The following is a 21859-nucleotide window of genomic DNA, read 5'->3' as shown; positions in this document are numbered from 1 at the left end:
ACAAAAAAAAAAAAAGACAAGAGTGTGCTTCTGTACAGCTGATACTTTTCAAAAATGCTTTGCCGCAACCAACAAGATACATTGTTAATGTTTTTAATTCTATTCTTTAATAACTTGAGATTTCATCCATAATTATATAGTCATTAAATGAACGTCTCTGTTGTGCCATGTCTATGTATCCAACTTACAACTTAAGAGACAGGTAAGAACATGAATGAGTTAATTGATCCTCCTGAGACTTTTCCACTGAACTAGTTCCTCTATTGATAGTCTAGATATTGAATCACAGACTCCGTATTCTACAGCCCTGTGGGTCTGAATGTTCTGGTCTGGGTTTATCTAACAGGGTTCATCAGAAGAGACCAGTCTCCCCTGTACCCAGCTGTCTGTCCATGAAGAGTGACTGGTCTAAGGATGTACCTCTATTATTCGGGTCGGAGAGCCAGTTCTGTACCAGCTGTCTGTCCATGAAGAGTGACTGGTCTAAGGATGTACCTCTATTATTCGGGTCGGAGAGACCAGTCTCCCCTGTACTCAGCTGTCTGTCCATGAAGAGTGACTGGTAAAGGATGTACCTCTATTATTCGGGTGGAGAGACCAGTCTCCCCTGTACACGGCTGTCTGTCCATGAAGGTGACTGGTCTAAGGATGTACCTCTATTATTCGGGTCGGAGAGACCAGTCTCCCCTGTACCCAGCTGTCTGTCCATGAAGAGTGACCAGTCAATGAATGTACCTCTATTATTGGGCCGGAGAGACCAGTCTCCCCTGTACCCAGCTGTCTGTCCATGAAGAGTGACTGGTCAATGGATGAACCAGTAATAACAGAACCAAAGTAAGCTGAATATGTGTTTCCGGGTGGCTCAGGTAACCTAGCGGTTAGAGAGGCAAGCTAGCAACTGGACGATTGCTAGTTCGAATCCCGGGTCTGACAGTAAAAATCTAGCCTAAAATGAGCTGGAAACAGGAAGGTTGCTGGTATCAAATTGTAGATGCTACATTGCTTTCGTTGTGTCCTTGAGCATGGTACTTTACAACTTTCCAGAGGCGCCCAGTGTAGAAATTATTGGCTAACTTGATAAAGAGTGCATAAAATATATCATGCAAATACTGAGCTATATTGTACACAAAAAAACGTTTGAAAATTATATCATTTTATACTATAAAAGTCATATAAAATAAAAAAATAAAAAAGTTAATAATATTTTTTCTCTCAAAAAGATAAGGGTCAAAATGATTGCCACCACGGATTTCAATACTACGGCACCTTATAATAATAAGGGAGGGTGTAATTCCCTGAACTTTTTCTAAAATGTTTTATCACATCCTTCTTTTTGAGGCTAAACCCACCACTGGACGCGTACAATCAAGTCCTGTTTAGTAACTCCACAGCACCGGTTCGAATCCAAGTCTTGTTTATTAAACTCCAAGCACCGGTTACAATCCAAGTCCTGTTTAGTAAACTCCACAGCACCGGTTCCAATCCAAGTCCTGTTTATTAAACTCCACAGCACCGGTTCCAATCCAAGTACTGTTTAGTAAACTCCACAGCACCGGTTACAATCCAAGTCCTGTTCAGTAAACACCAGGGGCCTCATTTATAACTATTGCACTATTTCCGAAAAGAATACGTACGTAAAAAAAATATATAGATATTTATAAACTTGCCGTACGTCATACATACACATGTTTGGCGTTACAAATCAGACCTGTCGTAAAACTGCGCTCGTGTGAACGAGCATTATAACTCCGCCTAAAAAAAAAATGCACCTTTTATGGTGACAATAACACCCTTAATTTGCTGTAGGATTAGGATCTATCGGCATTACACCGTGGCCGTTTGTATAAAGAACAACAATCTGATCACATTTCTATAGAGCTGTGAGTAGAATGTGTCGGTGTATTTACTTTCTCAAGCGAAACATGCATGCTGCTTATAATCAATCAATAAATATATCACTGAAATGTTATTTGTCACATGCTTGGTAAACAACATGTGTAGACTAACTGTGAAGTGCTTATTTATCCGCCCTTCCAAACAATGCAGAGGAGAAACTGAACAATGATAACACAAGGAATAAATACACAATGACGATAACGGGAACTGTAAGAAAAGGCCTAAGGAATGATCAAAGATTTAGACCTATTTTTTTTATATACATTTTAGTTTTTATTTCTATTTTATGTCTATCTTTTCAATTATATTTAAATGGTATTCTGAGTGTTTCATAATTTTCAATGATATTCTGATTTAATGTCTTCAGTTTGTGTTGGAAAGGAAAGGCTTAACGAAAAAAAAAAAAAAAAAAAAAAAAAGATCCAATCATGATTTTTCTATGCCGGTCTCTGGGGAGATAAATCTAGCTATCTAGCTTAGCCATTGGCTAGCACTTCAGAAGCGAGACAGGAGTCCTCTGCCATTTAACTGTATTAGAACCGAATTTTGACAGCGAAAGTGACAGTGGAATCAACCAATCACACGTTGACTTGCAATGGGTGGGATCGTTTTTTGTTTTTCGGCGTCTACATTGGGGGGGGGGGGGATTGGGGTGAACGTTTTTTATTTCGGCCTAAAGACAGGTCACTACTGAAAACCTGAGCCGATGGGGCGAGCACTAGTTGTCCCATGGTCAAGTTAGTTTGTGTTGTAGGCTAGTGTGCAGGTGTTATTGAGGATTCAAGAGGACGTTGTTGCTCATTTGTGATCATCGCCCCTTTTCAAAATGATTATCATCTGGTGAGGGAAACTGTTTTAATATTGCAGCTCGCTTCCTGTTAGCCTTCTATGAAAATACTGGGTGACCGTGACAGGGTGAAACACAGTCGTGTTTAAAATTCAGATCACCTGTTACTTTGTGTGCAGAATTTGATAAAAAAATATGTTTAGCATTTTTGGAAGTAGCTAGCTCATGGTAGTACATTTAGATTTGGAAATGCTAAACGGTTGTGTTTCTATCGTCATGATTGGGGCCTATTGGCTTTTTAAGTCAGAGTGAATGGGATGCTTTATTATGTTGTTGTGTGTGTGTGTGTGTGTGTGTGTGTGTGTGTGTGTGTGTGTGTGTGTGTGTGTGTGTGTGTGTGTGTGTGTGTGTGGTGTGTGTGTGTGTGTGTGTGTGTACAAGCCTATTGGCTTATTAAATCAGAGTGAATAGATGCTTTATTATGTGTTGTTGTGTGTGTTGTGTGTGTGTGTGTACAAGCCTATTGGCTTATTAAATCAGAGTGAATAGGATGCTTTATTATGTTGTTGTGTGTGTGTGTGTGTGTGTGTAAAGCCTATTGGCTTATTAAGTCAGAGTGAATAGGATGCTTTATTTGTTGTGTTGTTGTTGTGTGTGTGTGTGTGTGTGTGTGTGTGTGTGTGTGTGTGTGTGTGTGTGGTCTGGTGTGGTGGGGGGAGTGTTGGTGTGTGTGTGTGTGTGTGTGTGTGTGTGTGTGTGTGTGTGTGTGTGTGTGTGTGTGTGTGTGTGTGTGTGTGTGTGTGTGTGTGACTGGCTGTGCGATACACTGCCTTCAGAAACTATTCACACCCATTGACTTTTTCCACATTTTGTTGTTAGACTGAATTTGAAAATTGATAATAATTTAGATACCCACAATACCCCATAATGTCAAAGTGGAATTATGTTTTTTAGAAATCTGTAAAAAAAAGTTATTCAAGATGAAAAGCTGAAATGTCTTGAGTCAATAAGTATTCAACCCCTTTGTTATGGAAAGCCTTAATAAGTTCAGGAGTAAATATTATGACATGCCTAAAGGTGGTTAACAAATCATATGGTAAGTTGCATAGACTCACTCTGTGTGTAATAATAGTATATAACACGTACCCCACACATACAGATCATTGTAAGGCCCCTCAGTCGAGCAGAGAATTTCAAACAAAGATTCAACCACAAAGACCAGGGAGGTTTTCCAATGCCTCGCAAAGAAGGGCACCTATTGGTAGATGGGTAAAAAAAACGGGGGAAAAAACGGCATTGAATATCCCTTTGACCATGTTGAAGTTATTAATTCATCTTTGGATGGTGTATCAATACACGCAGTCACTACAACGATTCCTAACTCAGTTGCCGTAGAGGAAGGAAACCGCTCAGGGATTTTACCATGAGGACAATGATGACTTTAAAACAGTTACAGCGTTTAATGGCTGTGATAGGAGATCACTGAGGATGGATCAACAACATTGTAGTTACTCCACAATACTAACCTAAATGACAGAGTGAAAAGAAGGAAACCTGTACAGAATAAAAATATTCCAAAACATGCATCCTGTTTGCAACAAGGCACTAAAGTAAAACTGCTAAAAATGTGGCAAAGAAATTAACTTTATGTACTGAATACAAAGTGTTGTGTTTGGGGCAAATTCAACACAACACATCACTGAGTACCACTCTTCATATTTTAAAGCATAGTGGTGGCTGCATCATGTTATGGGTATGCTTGTAAAGGACTGGGGAGTTTTCAGGATAAAACATTTACTGAATGGAGCTAAGCACAGGCAAAATCCTTGAGGAAAACAGGGGTTAAGGGCTTGTAAGTAAGCATTTCATGGTAAAGTCTACACTTGTTCTATTTGGCACAAATAAAGTTTGATTTGACTTGAAATTAGATATTTCTGCATTCTATTTTCAATAAATTTGCTTACATTTCTAAAAACATGTTTTCACTTTTCTCGTTGTGGGGTATTATGGGTAAATGGATGAGAAAAATAAATACATTTAATAAATGTAGAATTCAGTCAGAAAATGTGGAATAAGTCGAATACACCTTGAAGGTACTTTATGTGTGTGTTAACTTCTTCTTAATAGGGGGCGCCATTTCCACTTTGGGAAAAAATAGTGCCCAAATTAAACGGCCTCGTACTCTGTTCTAGATCATATGATATGCATATTATTATTACTATTGGATAGAAAACACTCTGAAGTTTCTAAAACTGTTTGAATTATATCTGTGAGTAAAACAGAACTCATTTGGCAGGCAAACTTCCAAACAGGAAGTGAAAATTCTGAAATGGGTCTCTGTGAAATGGCTGCTCCTATTCAATTGCCTTGTATTTATGGATATGTATGCACTTCATACGCCTTCCACTAGATGTTAAATCTTCATTGTTAAAAAGGCTATTTTGGAAGGCTGAAACATCAAGCTTTTAACAGGCTGAGCCCATTTAGTCATTTGGTTGTTGAATGATTTTTTGGTTTATCGGCCAAGATGTTTTAGTCGTAAGTAGATGTTGGTGTTTTATGGCACGCTAGACACCTGTCTGATGCGCGCCTGTACTAATCCAGTCCCGTGTGGCTCAGTTGGTAGAGCATGGCGCTTGCAACGCCAGGGTTGTGGGTTCATTCCCCACGGGGGACCAGGATGAATATGTATGAACTTTCCAATTTGTAAGTCGCTCTGGATAAGAGCGTCTGCTAAATGACTTAAATGTAAATGTAATCCATATAGGAGGCAGCGGGGACAGTCCAAGAAGGGGAGTGTGGCTAACGTGCACAAGGCAGAATACCCTTTCTACCCTATTCAATATATTATTACTTTTTACCGTTGTCGGAGTGGACACGTTGTTTGCTCACAACCTATGCTACACTTGTGAGAAACAAATTTAGATAAATTTCATTCCAGTTTCCGAGTTTTGTCAATTTTTTTCGTTGTCTTTTGTTCGGAGTGCTCCTGTCAATGTTGAGTAAGGACGTGCACCTGATTAGGCATATAGGAGTTAGGACTAGGCTCCCTGGCCTGCGAGCAAATGTAGGCCTATAAATGTGCCCATTTGGGGGATGTCTGATAGTATTTCTGATTGTCCTAACTCCCCACCACTAATGAGCTGTGAAGCTTCTCAAAGTAATATTTTCTACACCTCAAGCAGCAAGTAAACAAAGTCTGTTTTTAGAATCTATTGAGAATGACAATAATTCCTCAATGTATTTGAAACATACTTCCAGCTCTCTCCCAACCACTCATCATGAAAGGGAAAAACGTAATGCTCTGATCCAGTGGAAACGTCATAAAATACCTGATTACTTCTTATCCCTTTTGCACAAATAGTCTACAGTTGTGTCTTTCCCGAGCTCACTGGTGGGAACTCTGAGGGCCCAGAATATTTTACACAATGTTGCAAGTTTGCTAAACGCTTCGGGCTGGACACAGTGATATCAACAGAGAGGTATATTGTCTGGGTGATTTCAATATTGGCTGGCTTTTCATCAAGCTGCCAAAGCTTCAAACTGTAACCAGTGCCTGCAACCTGGTTCAGGTTATTACTCAACCTACCAGGGTAGTTACAAACAGCACGTGAATGAGATCATCGACATGTATTGATCACATCTTTACTAAATGCTGAAGAAATGTGCTTTTCCAAATCCATTGGATGTAGTGATCACAATATAGTAGCCATATCTAGGAAAACCAAAGTTCCAAAGGCTGGGCCTAATATAGTGGGGATTATGAAAACACAGAGAGATGAAGTGGACATTATTTTATCATTTTTATTGGTCAAATATCTGGGGAAGAATGGCTTCCATGAATACACGCCACTGGTCTCAACAGCCAATATGTTTTATTAGGACAAGTAAACTCATGAATTTACATAAATTGTAAAAAATAAAAATGTATCCTACACTATGATTTCTTCCGTCAATAAAAAGTTGAAAACGAATTTCTATTGTAGATTTGACGTGGTAAACGAGGGAATTAAATACTTTATTTAATTTCTACAGGTATAATCTTCAAATAGATAAATCACCGTTAGTCTGCTCAAGAAGAACGATTAAACATTACATTTTCCGCTTAACGATAGATCAGCTGGCGATTCATTTATTGGTCATCAGTGGTTGGCCCATGGATGTCTCCCTATAACAAGGAAACAAGACTTGTAACCTGTCTAATTCTGTTCACAGAGTCCAATGTGAGAAACTACAGGTTGAGTCTGTCTTATTCTGTCCACAGAGTCCAATGTGAGAAACTACAGGTTGAAGCTACCCAGAATCAACGAACGGATGTGAACTCAATATTCAAGGTGGGCTGGCTTATCACAGTTTTTTTGTAAAAACATACAAACATATAAATTAACTCCACAAATAACACACCAGCAGCGTACATTTCGTTTTGATGAACTCATCCTCAATGTTCTGGGTTTGTTTTCATATAAATACTGTATGTGCTTCTACACCTGCATTGCTTGCTGTTTGGGGTTTTAGGCTGGGTTTCTGTACAGCACTTTGAGATATCAGCTGATGTAAGAAGGGCTATATAAATACATTTGATTTGATTTATTTGTTGTCCATTTCAGGTGCTTGAAGACCGCGTCATTGTTTTGGTAAAACGTGAGTTGAAGAGGTTCAAGAGGATACTGAATGAAGTTCAGAGGGGTGATGAGGAAGTGGTAGATGCTGAAGATGAGAAGCAGGAGAGCAGTGCCAGAGATGGGGCTCTGAAGATCACACTACACGTCCTGAGGAACATGAACCAGCCGGAGCTCGCTGACACACTGGAGAACAGTAAGACCGACCATATTCATGTCTACAAATGATTAACATACCGAGACCTTTACATATTTCCTGCTATTCACAAACAATTTACATGTCCACAGAAAAACTAGTAGAATAAGTTATAATATATTCTTCATTGAAACTTTGACTTTGTTGTGACACGTTAAACATGGATGATCTGCATTGTCAGGTCTTCTAGGAGAACTTGTTGCGTGTCAACAGAAACTCAAATACAATCTGAACAGGAACTTTAAGAATGTGTTTGAGGGAATAGCCAAGCAAGGAAACCCAACTCTTCTCAGTAAGATCTACACAGAGCTTTACATCACAGAGGGTGGAAGTGGAGAAGTCAATAATGAACACGAGGTGAGACAGATCGAGGAGGCGTCCAAGAGACCAGCAACACAAGAGACGCCAATCAAATGCCACGACATCTTTAAACCTTTACCTGGACAAGACAAAGAAATCAGGACTGTGCTGACAAAGGGTGTCGCTGGCATTGGAAAAACAGTCTCTGTGCAGAAGTTAATTCTGGACTGGGCTGAAGGAAAAGGAAATCATGAAATCCAATTGATATTTCCACTTCCTTTTCGAGATCTGAATATGATGAAGGGGAATAAATACAGCTTGATGGAACTTCTTCATCACTTTTTCATCGAAACCAAAGAATCAGGAATCTCCGACTTTGACAAGTACAAGGTTCTGTTTGTGTTTGATGGTCTGGATGAGTGTCGACTTCCTCTTGAATTCAAGAACAATGAGCGCTGTTGCGATGTCACAAAGTCAACGTCAGTGGACGTGCTGCTGACGAACCTCATCAAGGGGAATCTTCTTCCCTCTGCTCTCCTCTGGATAACCTCCCGACCTGCAGCAGCCAATCAGATCCCTCCTGAGTGTGTTGACCAGGTGACAGAGATACGAGGGTTCAATGACCAACAGAAGGAGGAGTACTTTAAGAAGAGATACCACGATGAGAAGAACATGGCCAGCAGAATCATCTCACACATAAAGACATCAAGGAGCCTCTACATCATGTGCCACATCCCAGTGTTCTGTTGGATCTCTGCCACTGTCCTAGAGACGTTGTTGGGTGACGCACGGAGTGGAGAGATGCCCAAGACTCTGACTCAAATGTACAAACACTTCCTGATCTTCACCATACTGCACAAAAAACACAAATTTCCAAAGGGACCAGAGAAAGCTGAGTCAGATTCACAGATGAAAACAGATGAGGAGATCATCTTGAAACTGGGAGAACTGGCTTTCAGACAGCTGGAAAAAGGGAATCTAATATTCTACGAGGAAGACCTGAGAGAGTGTGGCATTGATGTCACAGAAGCTTCCGTCTACTTACTCAGGAGTGTGTACACAGATTTTCAGAGAGGAGAATGGGCTGTACCAGGAGAAGCTGTATTGCTTTGTTCATCTGAGCATCCAGGAGTTTCTGGGTGCTGTGTATGTGTTTGTCACGTTCAACAACGACAGTTTAAATCTAATGGCAGAACCTGAAACCACCACCAGAAACCACCAGATGTCTGGTGACATATCGAAAGACAAACCTACAACCATCCTCCACAAGTGTGCAGTGGACAAGGCCTTACAGAGTGAGAACGGACACCTGGACCTGTTTCTCCGCTTCCTTCTGGGTCTCTCGCTGGACTCCAATCAGACTTTTCTACGAGGCCTACTGACACAGACAGGAAGCAAGTCACAGACCAATGAGATAACGATCAATTACATCAAGGAGAAGATCAGGGAGAATCCTTCTCCAGAGAGGTGCATCAATCTGTTCCACTGTCTGAATGAACTGAATGACCATTCTCTAGTGGAGGAGATCCAAAGCTACCTGAGCTCAGGAAGTCTCTCTAGAGCCAACCTGTCACCTGCACAGTGGTCAGCTCTGGTCTTTGTGTTGCTGACTTCAGAAGAAGAGCTGGATGTGTTTGACCTGAAGAAATACTCCAGATCAGAGGAAGGTCTTCTGAGGCTGCTGCCAGTGGTCAAAGCCTCCAGGACAGTCCTGTAAGTGTCGATTTAAATTAATAATATTCTGTTTTGAAGTAGATGAAGCTTCCATGAAGGAAATGTAATTACTACAATCTAAAGTTGACTGCAATATTGCCACGGTGATGAGGTTACACCCAGACTTGATAATAACAACAAACATCCCATTATTGAACATGATTCTGATTTATTCCTCTTTTAAGAAAAATGATGTCTGAACTGAGGTTTGCCATTATCTAGGCTAAATGGATGTAACCTCACAGAGAGATGCTGTGAAGCGTTAGCCTCTGTTCTCAGCTCAAACCCCTCCCAGCTGAGAGAACTGGACCTGAGTGAAAACGACCTGCTGGATTCAGGAGTGAAGCTGCTCTCTGTTGGACTGGAGAGTCCAAACTGTAAACTGGAGACACTGAGGTTAGTATTTTCCTCTTTGTGTAGTGATCTTGGAGTAAAAAAGGGTCTTACATAACAGGTAATACTTCGAAAGGGGCGGCAGGTAGACTAGTGGTTAGAGTGGAGGGGCAGCAGGTAGACTAGTGGTTAGAGTGGAGGGGCGGCAGGTAGACTAGTGGTTAGAGTGGAAGGGGGCGGCAGGTAGCCTAGTGGTTGAGTGGAGGGGGCAGGTAGCCTAGTGGTTAGAGTGGAGGGGCGGCAGGTAGCCTAGTGGTTAGAGTGGAGGGGAGGCAAGTAGCCTAGTGGTTAGAGTGGAGGGGCGGCAGGTAGCCTAGTGGTTAGAGTGGAGGGGCGGCAGGTAGCCTAGTGGTTAGAGTAGAGGGGCGGCAGGTAGCCTAGTGGTTAGAGCGTTGGACTAGTAACTGAAAGGTTGCTAGATCGAATCCCCGAGCTCACAAGGTAAATATTTGTCGTTCTGCCCCTGAACAAGGCAGTTAACCCACTGTTCCTAGGCCGTCATTGTTAATAAGAATTTGTTCTTTAAACTGACTTGCCTAGTTAAATAAAGGTTAAATAAAGGTTAAATAAAGGTTAAATAAAGGTTAAATAACATTTTGAGAATGAAATGAAATCCATTCTGCAGGTTATCATTCTGTCTAGTCACAGAGGAAGGCTGTGGTTCTCTGGCTTCAGCTCTGAGGTCAAACCCCTCCCACCTGAGAGAGCTGGACCTTACCCACAATCACCCAGGAGACTCCGGAGTGAAGCTGCTCTCTGCTATAGTGGAAGATCCACAATATAAACTGGAGAAACTCAGGTAAACACTACCCCCCCCATCAAACAACTAAATCTTCTGACTTTTTTTTAGACATGAAAAATGTTATATTATTTATTTATTTACAACACTTACAGTAGAGTGTATCTTGAAAACCGTTGTTTTTGCGATTTTCCACAAGGAGGCAATTATTTATGCATGTGCCAAAATTGTTTTGCATCAAAATGAGGTCTGGTTTATTTTTTTAAATATTGTCCAAATAAGGCCTATGACATCACTTGTCTAGGCCTATGACATCACTTGTCTAGGCCTATGACATCACTTGTCTAAACCCCCCCCAACGTTGGTGTTTCTTCTTCTGATTTCTCAGTGTGGATCATAACTCCGAGTGTTGGTTAAAATCAGCACTTAAGAAATGTAAGTCTGGGTGTAATGAAACACTGCTTATGACAAGACCTCATGCCTACTTCAACCTACTTGAACCTACTTTAACCTACTTGAACCTACTTCAGCCTACTTGAACCTACTTGAACCTACTTGAACCTATTCTAACCTACTTTAACCTACTTGAACCTACTTGAACCTACTTCAACCTACTTCAGACTACTGCAGCCTACTTGAACCTACTTGAACCTACTTGAACATACTTCAACCTACTTTAACCTACTTTAACCTATTCTAACCTACTTTAACCTACTTNTACTGCAGCCTACTTGAACCTACTTGAACCTACTTGAACATACTTCAACCTACTTTAACCTACTTTAACCTATTCTAACCTACTTTAACCTACTTCAACCTAATTGAATCTACTTCAACCTACTTCATGTTCTTCATGAAATTCGATGATATTTAGATGAAAACAAGATTAAAGTATGACTAAAGTATGAAAAATTACTGTTTCTCTCTACAGTGATAAAGTTTGATCGTAAAGTTACTTGTCCCCCCACCCCCCGTGTCAAACACTTGGATTCAGAAGGCGGGATTATTAAGGGCGTTTTGTGACATCCCATAAAGCCTCTCATTTGAATACACCAATGGTAACGTCTTATTCACTTACCCTAATTTAAATAAGTACCGCCTAGTAACCAACATCACAGAGGGGCGTGGTTTACGTAGCTAGGTAGCTAGTCTACTGGTAACTAAATGGGACTGCAGTGTGTCAGCAAATATAATTAGAGGTTTCCCCTATTCATCGATGGCAAAGATACACAGTCCTTGTAGGTTTCATCTGTGTCACCTGGCTAGCTAGGTCTTCAGCCAGCATGGAACAAAAGCAGGGGAAGTGTTTCCCAAAACTCAGATGCAGTGGTCATGTCATTACATCAAGCGACAAGCCAAATGGAAAACTCACGTTGATGACATCATTGATAGTTATAGTATATAAACATTGTCTGGCAGTCATATACTGGAAAAAATAATTATAAACGCAACAATTTCAAAGGTTTTACTGAGTTACAGTTCATAGAAGGAAATCAGTCAATTGTAAGAAATTCATTAGGACCTAATCTATGGATTTCACATGACTGGGCAGGGGCACATACATGGGTGGGCCTGGGAGGCCATAGGCCCACCCACATGGGAGCCAACCCCACGCACTGGGGAGTCAGGCCTAGCAAATCAGAATGAGTTTTCTCCCTACAAAAGGGTTTTATTACAGACAGAAATACTCCTCCCCCTTATTCAGACCATCCCGCAGATTAAGAAGTGTGTAGGTCCTGGGCTGGCGCGGTTACACGTGCTCTGCAGTTGTGACACCGGTTGGACGTACTGCCAAATTCTATAAAACTACAGAGGCGGCTTATGGTAGAGAAATTAACATTAAATTCTCTGGCAACAGCTCTGTTGGACATTCCTGCAGTCAGCATGCCAATTGAATGCTCCCTCAAAACTTGAGACATCTGTGGCATTGTGTTGTGTGACAAAATTGCACATTTTAGTGGCCTTTTATTGTCCCCAGCACAAGGTGCACCTGTGTAATGATCATGCTGTTTAATCATCTTCTTGATATGCCACACCTGTCAGGTGGATGGCTTCTCTTGTAGAAGGAGAAATGCTCCCTAACAGGGACGTGAACCAATGTGTGCACAACAGTTTAGAGAAATAAGCTTTTTGTGCGTCTGGAACATTTCTGTGATCTTTAATTTTTACTCATGAAACAAGGGACCAACACTTTACATGTGGTGTTTATATTTTTCAGTGTATATTATATTTAATGATATTTTATCCAGATGGGTTGTGCAGATCTCGTCGTACTTGTGTCCTTCTAAAAAAGGCTGTTTCTCAAGTGTTTCTCATTTCCTAAATCACTCATTGTTAAACACTAAGAAATGATCCCGATAGCTGAAAATGCACATGATTTACCCATTTAGTCCTATTCAATTATCAACAACAATAATATATAATGCTGGCTACTGCTGCATTTATTCCAGACACTGATAGACAGGTCATTCCTGCATTTATTCCAGTCCCTGTCCCTGTCCCTGTCCCTGTCCCTGTCCCTGCCCGTTAATGGACAATTCTAAATGTAAACACATTGTACATATTAGTAAAGACAAGATTACATTGAGAATTGTTTGATGGGTGAAAATAGGATCACTTGATGAGAGAACAGTTTGTCCAACCCGAGACAAGGAACAGAGAGCAAGCTTTCTTCTACGTTCTCAACTCATCAATAGTCTGTAGTCCCTCATCAATAGTCTGTAGTCCCTCATCAATAGTCTGTAGTCCCTCATCAATAGTCTGTAGTCCCTCATCAATAGAATAGTTGTAGTCCCTATTAACTAGTCTGTAGTCCCTCATCAATAGTCTGTAGTCCCTCATCAATAGTCTGTAGTCCCTCATTAATAGTCTTGTAGTCCCTCATTAATAGTCTGTAGTCCCTCATTAATAGTCTGATAGTCCTCTCATCAATAGTCTGTAGTCCCTCATTATAGTCTGTAGTCCCTCATCAATAAGTCTGTTATTCCCTCATTCAATAGTCTGTAGTCCCTCATTAATAGTCTGTAGTCCCTCATCAATAGTCTGTAGTCCCTCATCAATAGTCTGTAGTCCCTCATCAATAGTCTGTAGTCTCATAATGTCTGTAGTCCTCATTAATAGTCTTAGTCCCTCATAAGTCTGTAGTCCCTCATCGACAGTCTGTAGTCCCTCATCGACAGTCTGTAGTCCCTCATCGACAGTCTGTAGTCCCTCATCGACAGTCTGTAGTCCCTCATCGACAGTCTGTAGTCCCTCATCGACAGTCTGTAGTCCCTCATCAATAGTCTGTAGTCCCTCATTAATAGTCTGTAGTCCCTCATTAATAGTCTGTAGTCCCTCATTAATAGTCTGTAGTCCCTCATCAATAGTCTGTAGTCCCTCATCAATAGTCTGTAGTCCCTCATTAATAGTCTGTTAGTCCCTCATTAATAGTCTGTAGTCCCTCATTAATAGTCTGTAGTCCCTCATCAATTGTCTGTAGTCCCTCATCAATAGTCTGTAGTCCCTCATCAATAGTCTGTAGTCCCTCATACATAGTCTGTAGTCCCTCATCAATAGTCTGTAGTCCTCATTAATAGTCTGTAGTCCCTCATTAATAGTCTGTAGTCCCTCATCAATAGTCTGTAGTCCCTCACCAATAGTCTGTAGTCCCTCATCAATAGTCTGTAGTCCCTCATTAATAGTCTGTAGTCCCTCATCGACAGTCTGTAGTCCCTCATCGACAGTCTGTAGTCCCTCATCGACAGTCTGTAGTCCCTCATCGACAGTCTGTGTCCCTCATCGACAGTCTGTAGTCCCTCATCGACAGTCTGTAGTCCCTCTCGACAGTCTGTAGTCCCTCATCAATAGTCTGTAGTCCCTCATCAATAGTCTGTAGTCCCTCATTAATAGTCTGTAGTCCCTCATTAATAGTCTGTAGTCCCTCATCAATAGTCTGTAGTCCCTCATTAATAGTCTGTAGTCCCTCATTAATAGTCTGTAGTCCCTCATCAATAGTCTGTAGTCCCTCATCAATTGTCTGTAGTCCCTCATCAATAGTCTGTAGTCCCTCATCAATAGTCTGTAGTCCCTCACATAGTCTGTAGTCCCGTCATGCAGCACAAATATGTCTTGATTTGTAACACATTCTAAAAGGTGTGTATCATTCACAACTAAAGATACCAAATCACTCTTAATCTAGCATATATGACCCGTTTCAAATGATCACTTTATCATTGCCACTTCATATGAGCACTCGCTCTGGAATGGGAAAAACATCCTTTCTATTTTATTCAGCTATTATTATTATTCATTTACTATTCTTACTATAAAATCATATAATTTTTAAATAATGGCACCGGACTTATCAAGATATCTATCAGCTAAATGAACAATCCTACAGTCTATAACATGGAACATAGCCAGATAACATACGGTATCTAGCTGATAAATGAACAGGCCTACAGTCTATATCATGGAACATAGCCAGATAACATACAGTATCTAGTCTGATAAATGAACAAGCCTACAGTCTATAACATGGAACATAGCCAGATAACATACAGTATCTAGTCTGATAAATGAACAAGCCTACAGTCTATAACATAGCCAGATAACATACAGTATCTAGTCTGATAAATGAACAAGCCTACAGTCTATATCATAGCCAGATAACATACAGTATCTAGTCTGCTAAATGAACAAGCCTACAGTCTATAACATAGCCAGATAACATACAGTATCTAGTCTGCTAAATGAACAAGCCTACAGTCTATACATAGCCAGATAACATACAGTATCTAGTCTGATAAATGAACAAGTCTACAGTCTATATCATAGCCAGATAACATACAGTATCTAGTCTGATAATAGAACAAGCCTACAGTCTATAACATAGCCAGATAACATACAGTATCTAGTCTGATAAATGAACAAGCCTACAGTCTATAACATAGCCAGATAACATACAGTATCTAGTCTGATAAATGAACAAGTCTACAGTCTATAACATAGCCAGATAACATACAGTATCTAGTCTGATAAATGAACAAGCCTACAGTCTATAACATAGCCAGATAACATACAGTATCTAGTCTGATAAATGAACAAGCCTACAGTCTATAACATAGCCAGATAACATACAGTATCTAGTCTGATGAAATGAACAAGCCTACAGTCTATATCATAGCCAGATAACATACAGTATCTAGTCTGATAAATGAACAAGCCTACAGTCTATAACATGGAACATAGCCAGATAACATACAGTATCTAGTCTGATGAATGAACAAGCCTACAGTCTATATCATAGCCAGATAACATACAGTATCTAGTCTGATAAATGAACAAGCCTACAGTCTATAACATGGAACATAGCCAGATAACATACAGTATCTAGTCTGATGAATGAACAAGCCTACAGTCTATATCATAGCCAGATAACATACAGTATCTAGTCTGATAAATGAACAAGCCTACAGCCTATAACATGGAACATAGCCAGATAACATACAGTATCTAGTCTGATGATGAACAAGCCTACAGCCTATATCATAGCCAGATAACATACAGTATCTAGTCTGATAATGAACAAGCTACAGCCTATAACATGGAACATAGCCAGATAACATACAGTATCTAGTCTGATAAATGAACAAGCCTACAGTCTATATCATAGCCAGATAACATACAGTATCTAGTCTGATAAATGAACAAGCCCACAGCCAGTAGACCAACTCATATTCTGTTCTTCTGAAACACATTTTCTTCATATCATAATGTTCTTTAGACCTGAATATAATAAATAATTTGATTTATTGCGATGGTTTTATATTCAATAGATTTATTGACATCGGTGGCTCGTATGCAGCTTGGAGACCTGGAGATACTAAATGTGTTTATGTCAATTAACGGTGAAATTACCGTGAGACCGGTCGTCTTTTGCATGACGATAACCGGCTGACAAAATGTCACGACAGCTATAGCCTTAACTACAGCGCCACATAGACACAAATATAAAATATAACTAACTATATTATTAGCTAGAACAACAATGATTAGCTAACTACGGATTCTGATTTGTCCGAGTACTCGGCCCACCCCTAGTAACCAGAACTCATCCTGTAAAGTCTTGTTTTGAGTTGCTTTTGTAAATCCGAAAATTTGCTTGAGATAATCTCACTGCAACACTGAGTCCATGTTGCTTGACATGTGACGTTTTCAAAGAACTGCCAGTCAAGGTGTGTTCCCCGTCCCACTCAGTCTGTCTTTCCAGACTTCCTGGTAGTTGGACATGAGAGAAAAAGTACTTTTTCAATATCATGGTGATGTTTTAGTCACTCAAAAGTCTGGGATTCAGAAATACTTTTTTTTGTGACTTTTAACATAGTTCTCCCAGATTTGAGGTGAAATTGAATTGATTATTTGTTTTTTGTCTTTCTGTCAGATGCCTGTGAATTGACACTGGATCAAACACAGCATTCAAAAACCTCTCTCTGTCTGAGGAGAACAGAAAGGTGACGCGGGTGACGAAGAGCAGACGTATCCTGACCACACAGATAGATTTGAGAACTGGGATCAGGTGCTGTGTCGAGGAGGGTCTGACTGGACGCTGTACTGGGAGTGGAGTGGATGGGGCACGAGGTCCATGTAGGTGTAACGTACAGTGGAATAGGAAGAAGGAAGGGGTCATGACTGTGGACTTGGATACAATAACAAGTCCTGGACTCTTAGTTGTAATAATGATATTTACACTGCCAGGTACAATAAAAGCCCGTAACTGTACCTGACACGCCTTCCGCTCCCACAGAATAGGAGTTTATCTGGACTGGCCGGCCGGCACTCTGTCCTTCTACAGCGTCTCCTCTGACACAATGACCCACCTGCACACATTCCACTCCACATTCACTGAGCCCCTCTATCCAGCATTTCGGATCTGGTACTGTGGCGCCTCTCTGTCCCTGTGCCAGGTTCCCGCTGTTGGCCAGGTCCCGCTGTGCCAGGTTCCCGCTGTCCAGGTTCCCGCTGTGCCAGGTTCCGCTGAGCCAGGTTCCCGCTGAGCCAGGTTCCCGCTGAGAGGGCCAGGTTCCGCTGAGCCAGTTCCCGCTGTGCCAGTTCCCGCTGTGCCAGGTTCCGCTGTGCCAGGTTCCCGCTGTGCCAGGTTCCCGCTGAGCCAGGTTTCCCGCTGAGCCAGGTTCCCGCTGTTGCCAGGTTCCCGCTGTGCCAGGTTCCCGCTGTGCCAGTTCCCGTTGTGCCAGGTTCCCGGTGCCAGGTTCCCGCGGTGCCAGGTCCCGCTTGTGCCAGGGTTCCGCCTGAGGCCAGGCCCGCTGTGCCAGGTTCCCGCTGTGCCAGGTTCCCGCTGTGCCAGGTTTCCCGCTGTGCCAGGTTCCCAGCTGTGCCAGGTTCCCGCGGCAGCCAGGTTCCCGCTGTGCCAGGTTCCCGCTGTGCCAGGTTCCCGCTGAGGCCAGGTTCCCGCTGTGCCAGGTTCCCGCTGGCCCCAGGAATTACAAAGAAAGTATTTAAATGACAAATTAACTGTAGCTTTGACACCAGAACCGAATCTTTACGGGAGCTCTGGCCTCAGGCCAGTGACATGTTTTCATCTGTCACAAGGTGAACTGTAGAGCACTTTAAAGCTTAGATGTTTTGCGTATATCCATTGTGCACTTATCAGGAGTTGACTGTATTTGGTTCGAGTTATTAAAGGTATCGAACTATCAGTATTCTGAGTTCAGTTATATGCTATATTTGGAGTATGTAATTTTTTTTTGTCCTTTTCAGTTCTAGATCTGAGATTTTATTTATTATTTAAAAAAAGCCTTTGTTTTTGTAGAGCAAACTTTGATGCGACAACAAAACATTTTGTGTGTGAAGATTCTGACGTTAAACCTGAGTTTTATTCGTGGGATCGCTGATTCGCTCATTCTGCCCGCCTGCACAGCAAAGGGAATGAATTCATTCATGCCTACCTCACAGCAAAGGGAATGAATTCATTTAACTGTGGATTTAAAATACAGTGAATGTTATGTGTTGTCTCAATGTAAAACTACACCACAGTGGAAGATTCCTTAAAAATAACACTCAATCAGGGAGAAGAGAGAGAGAGAGAGGCAAGGTGGGGAGGTGATGTAGTGATGTTTTTCCATTGGGGGGGAACATTGAAATATGAAATCAATTTTTAGTTTTATATGCCAAAGAAAATGAAAGTGGTTCTTTTGTTTGTTTCTCTTCTTCTTCCTATTCAATAAATAAAATAAAAAACAAGCCATTTTTCTTGGTTCTGTATTCCCTTTTGTTTACCAGAAAAGTAACAGTCAGAATGTACTCAGACTCCCCGGGTCAGGGACGACCACATGTTAAGATCCACAAAGGCCTAATGCTTGATATGGTGGTGGCTTGCCATAGACACACAGTCATCTGGAACATCACATTACCTGAAGAGAGTGCTGACAGAGAGCACATTCGAACGAACTAAGGTTGGCTCCTTTGCACCCCAGTAATTCTTCTACTATACAAGCTCATCTCTGTACATCTACCACCCGATATCTCTACTTGCACACTCTCTTCTGTACATCTACCACCCAGTATCTCTACTTGGCACACTCATCTTTCTGCAAGTCTATCACCCCAGTATCTCTACTTATACACTCATATCTCTGCACATTCTACCACCCCAGTATCTCTACTTAACACTCATCTTCTCAACATCTATCACTCCAGTATCTCTACTTATACACTCATCTTTGCACATCTATCACACCCCAGTATCTCTACTTATACACCTCATCTTCTGCACATCTATCACTCCCAGTATCTCTACTTATCACTCACTTCTGCAACATCTATCACCCCAGCTATCCTCTACTTATACACTCATCTTCTGCACATTCTATCACTCCTGTGTGTAATTGCTATATTGGTAATTACTTCGCCACCATGGCCTATTTATTGCGCTTACACTCCTCTTATCCTACCTCTTTCACATGCTGTATATAGATGTTCTACTGTATTATTGACTGTATGTTTTGTTTATCCCATGTGGTAATGCTGTGTTGTTGTATGTGTTGACACTGAATTGCTTTATCTTGGCCAGGTCCAACAGTTGTAATGAGAATACTTGTTCTCAACTAGCCTACCTGGTTATAGGACTCTAGGGGTGTGTCCTATATAGACTCTAGGGTTGTGTTTCTTATCATAGACTCTAAGGGGTGTGTCCTATATGAGACTCTAGGGGTGTGTCCTATATAGAACTCTAGGGGTGTGTCTTGTAATAGACTCTAGGGTGTGTCCTATATAGACTCTAGGGGTGTGTCTTATATAGGACTCCTAGGGTGTGTCCTATATACACTCTAGGGTGTGTCTTAATATAGACTCTAGGGGTGTGTCCTATATAGACTCATAGGGGTGTAGTTTTATATAGACCTAGGGGTTGTGTCCTATATAGATCCTAGGGTGTTGTCCTTATATAGACTCTAGGGGTTGTGTCCTTGTATAGACTCTAGTGGGCGTGTGTTCCGTACGCTAGGTGAATAGCTCTAGGGTGTGTCTTTATAGACTCTAGGGGTGTTTCTTAGTATAGACTCTAGGGGTGTGTCTATATAGTATCGGTGTCATAGAGGGTGTGTTCCTATATTAGATATTTAGGGGTGTGTCTTATATAGACTCTAGGGGTGTGTCTTATATAGACTCTAGGGGTGTGTCCTATAAGGCTCTAGGGTGTGTCCTATATAGATTCTAAGGGGTGTGTCTTGTATAGACTCTAGGGTTGTGTTCCTGTAGACTCTAGGGGTGTGTCTTATTAGACTCTAGGGGTGTGCTGTAATTAGACTCTCTAGGGGTGTGTCCTATATAGACTCCTAGGGGTGTGTCTTTATATAGACTCTAGGGGGTGTGTCCTATATAGACCTTTAGGGGTGTGTCTTATAGACTCTAGGGGTGTTCTTATACAGGACTCTAGGGGTGTGTCTTAATATGACTCTGGGGTGTGTCCTATATAGGACTCTAGGGTGTGTCTTATCTAGACTCTTAGGGTGTGTCTTATATAGACTCTAGAGGGGTGTGTCCTATATAGACTCTAGGGGTGTGTCTTATATAGACTCTAGGGGTGTGTCCTATATAGGACTAGGGGTGTGTCTTTATATAGACTAGGGGTGTGTTCCTATATAGAGCTCTTAGGGGTGTGTCTTAATATACTCTAGGGTGTGTCCTATATAGACTCTAGGGTGTGTCCCTATATATACTCCTAGGGTTGTCCTATATGAATACTCTAGGGGTTTGTCTAATAGGGACTCTAGGGGTGTGTCTTGATATAGACTCTAGGGTGTGTCCTATATAGAACTCTAGGGGTGTGTCCCTTATATAGAACTCTCAAGGGGTTTGTTCCTATAGACTCTAGGGTGTGTCTTATATAATCTAGGGGTGTGTCCTCTATAGACTCTTAGGGGTGTGTCGCTCTATAGACTCTAGGGGTGTGTCCTGAAAGGCAGCTCTTTCTGGGGACCAGCAACATTAAGGCAAGATATATACATTACAATAGTACAATGACCTTACATTTCATAACACTTTTCACACCAGAGTTCAAGTGCACCAGAAAAACTCTACATGGGGAAGAGATGGGAAACTCCATTCACTATTATATTCCTCTTTCATTACAAATCTCATGACTGACTACGAGACGTGGCTGTCTCTCGGGGATTTTTATTCAGCTGAGCCTGAATAGCTAGCTAACATTTCGTCTAGGTAGCATTGCTGTGAAGTTACGAAAATTATTTGAAATATATACGACTAGGTAACTACAGTATGTAACTACTCAACACTTAACTGCTACGACTAGTTTAATTTACAAGAAATAAAGGTTAGCTTACTAGAAACGCGCTATACCAAACAACAGTGCAGCATGCAACACTGAATAAAGGGCAACTACACTAAAATAAAAATTCTTAGATTTACCCAAGACCTCAAAAGTCTTCCCCCTGATGTGGTGTTTACGCTTGTTGTGAACACAGAAAAATTTAATTTAGTTTTGTCTAGTGATCGATAAACTCACCAACACGCTTGGATTTGCTTTCGCTGTAAAAGCATATTTTCACAAATCTGACCGACAGGTGGATTAACAAAAAGCTAAGCTGTGTTTTGGTCTTTTCAATTGTGATATTCATGAAAATAAATTATTATATTGTTTTAAAATTTGGCGCTCTTGCAATTTCCAGCGCTTGTTTAGAAAATGATCCCGTTAAAAG

The 21859-nt window shown here is 41.2% G+C and overlaps 1 protein-coding gene across 1 annotated transcript in view; it reads left to right on the top strand.

The window, feature by feature from the left end:
- The first annotated feature begins 598 nt into the window (after positions 1 to 598).
- The window catches only part of LOC112075382 (protein NLRC3-like), a 24120-nt gene continuing 2859 nt past the window's right edge, over positions 599 to 21859 (top strand). The window contains 8 exon segments of the mRNA XM_070440891.1: positions 599 to 834; positions 6948 to 7017; positions 7291 to 7498; positions 7680 to 8839; positions 8841 to 9511; positions 9734 to 9907; positions 10530 to 10703; positions 11032 to 11078. Coding sequence (XP_070296992.1) covers positions 788 to 834; positions 6948 to 7017; positions 7291 to 7498; positions 7680 to 8839; positions 8841 to 9511; positions 9734 to 9907; positions 10530 to 10703; positions 11032 to 11078 — 2551 coding nt within the window. The 5' untranslated portion in view covers positions 599 to 787.

The sequence above is a fragment of the Salvelinus sp. IW2-2015 genome, unplaced genomic scaffold (assembly GCF_002910315.2).
Source record: "Salvelinus sp. IW2-2015 unplaced genomic scaffold, ASM291031v2 Un_scaffold3124, whole genome shotgun sequence".
Classification (NCBI taxonomy): domain Eukaryota; kingdom Metazoa; phylum Chordata; class Actinopteri; order Salmoniformes; family Salmonidae; genus Salvelinus; species Salvelinus sp. IW2-2015.
The sequence above is the reverse complement of the archived record's forward strand: the minus strand, read 5'-3'. Positions and strand labels throughout refer to the sequence as shown.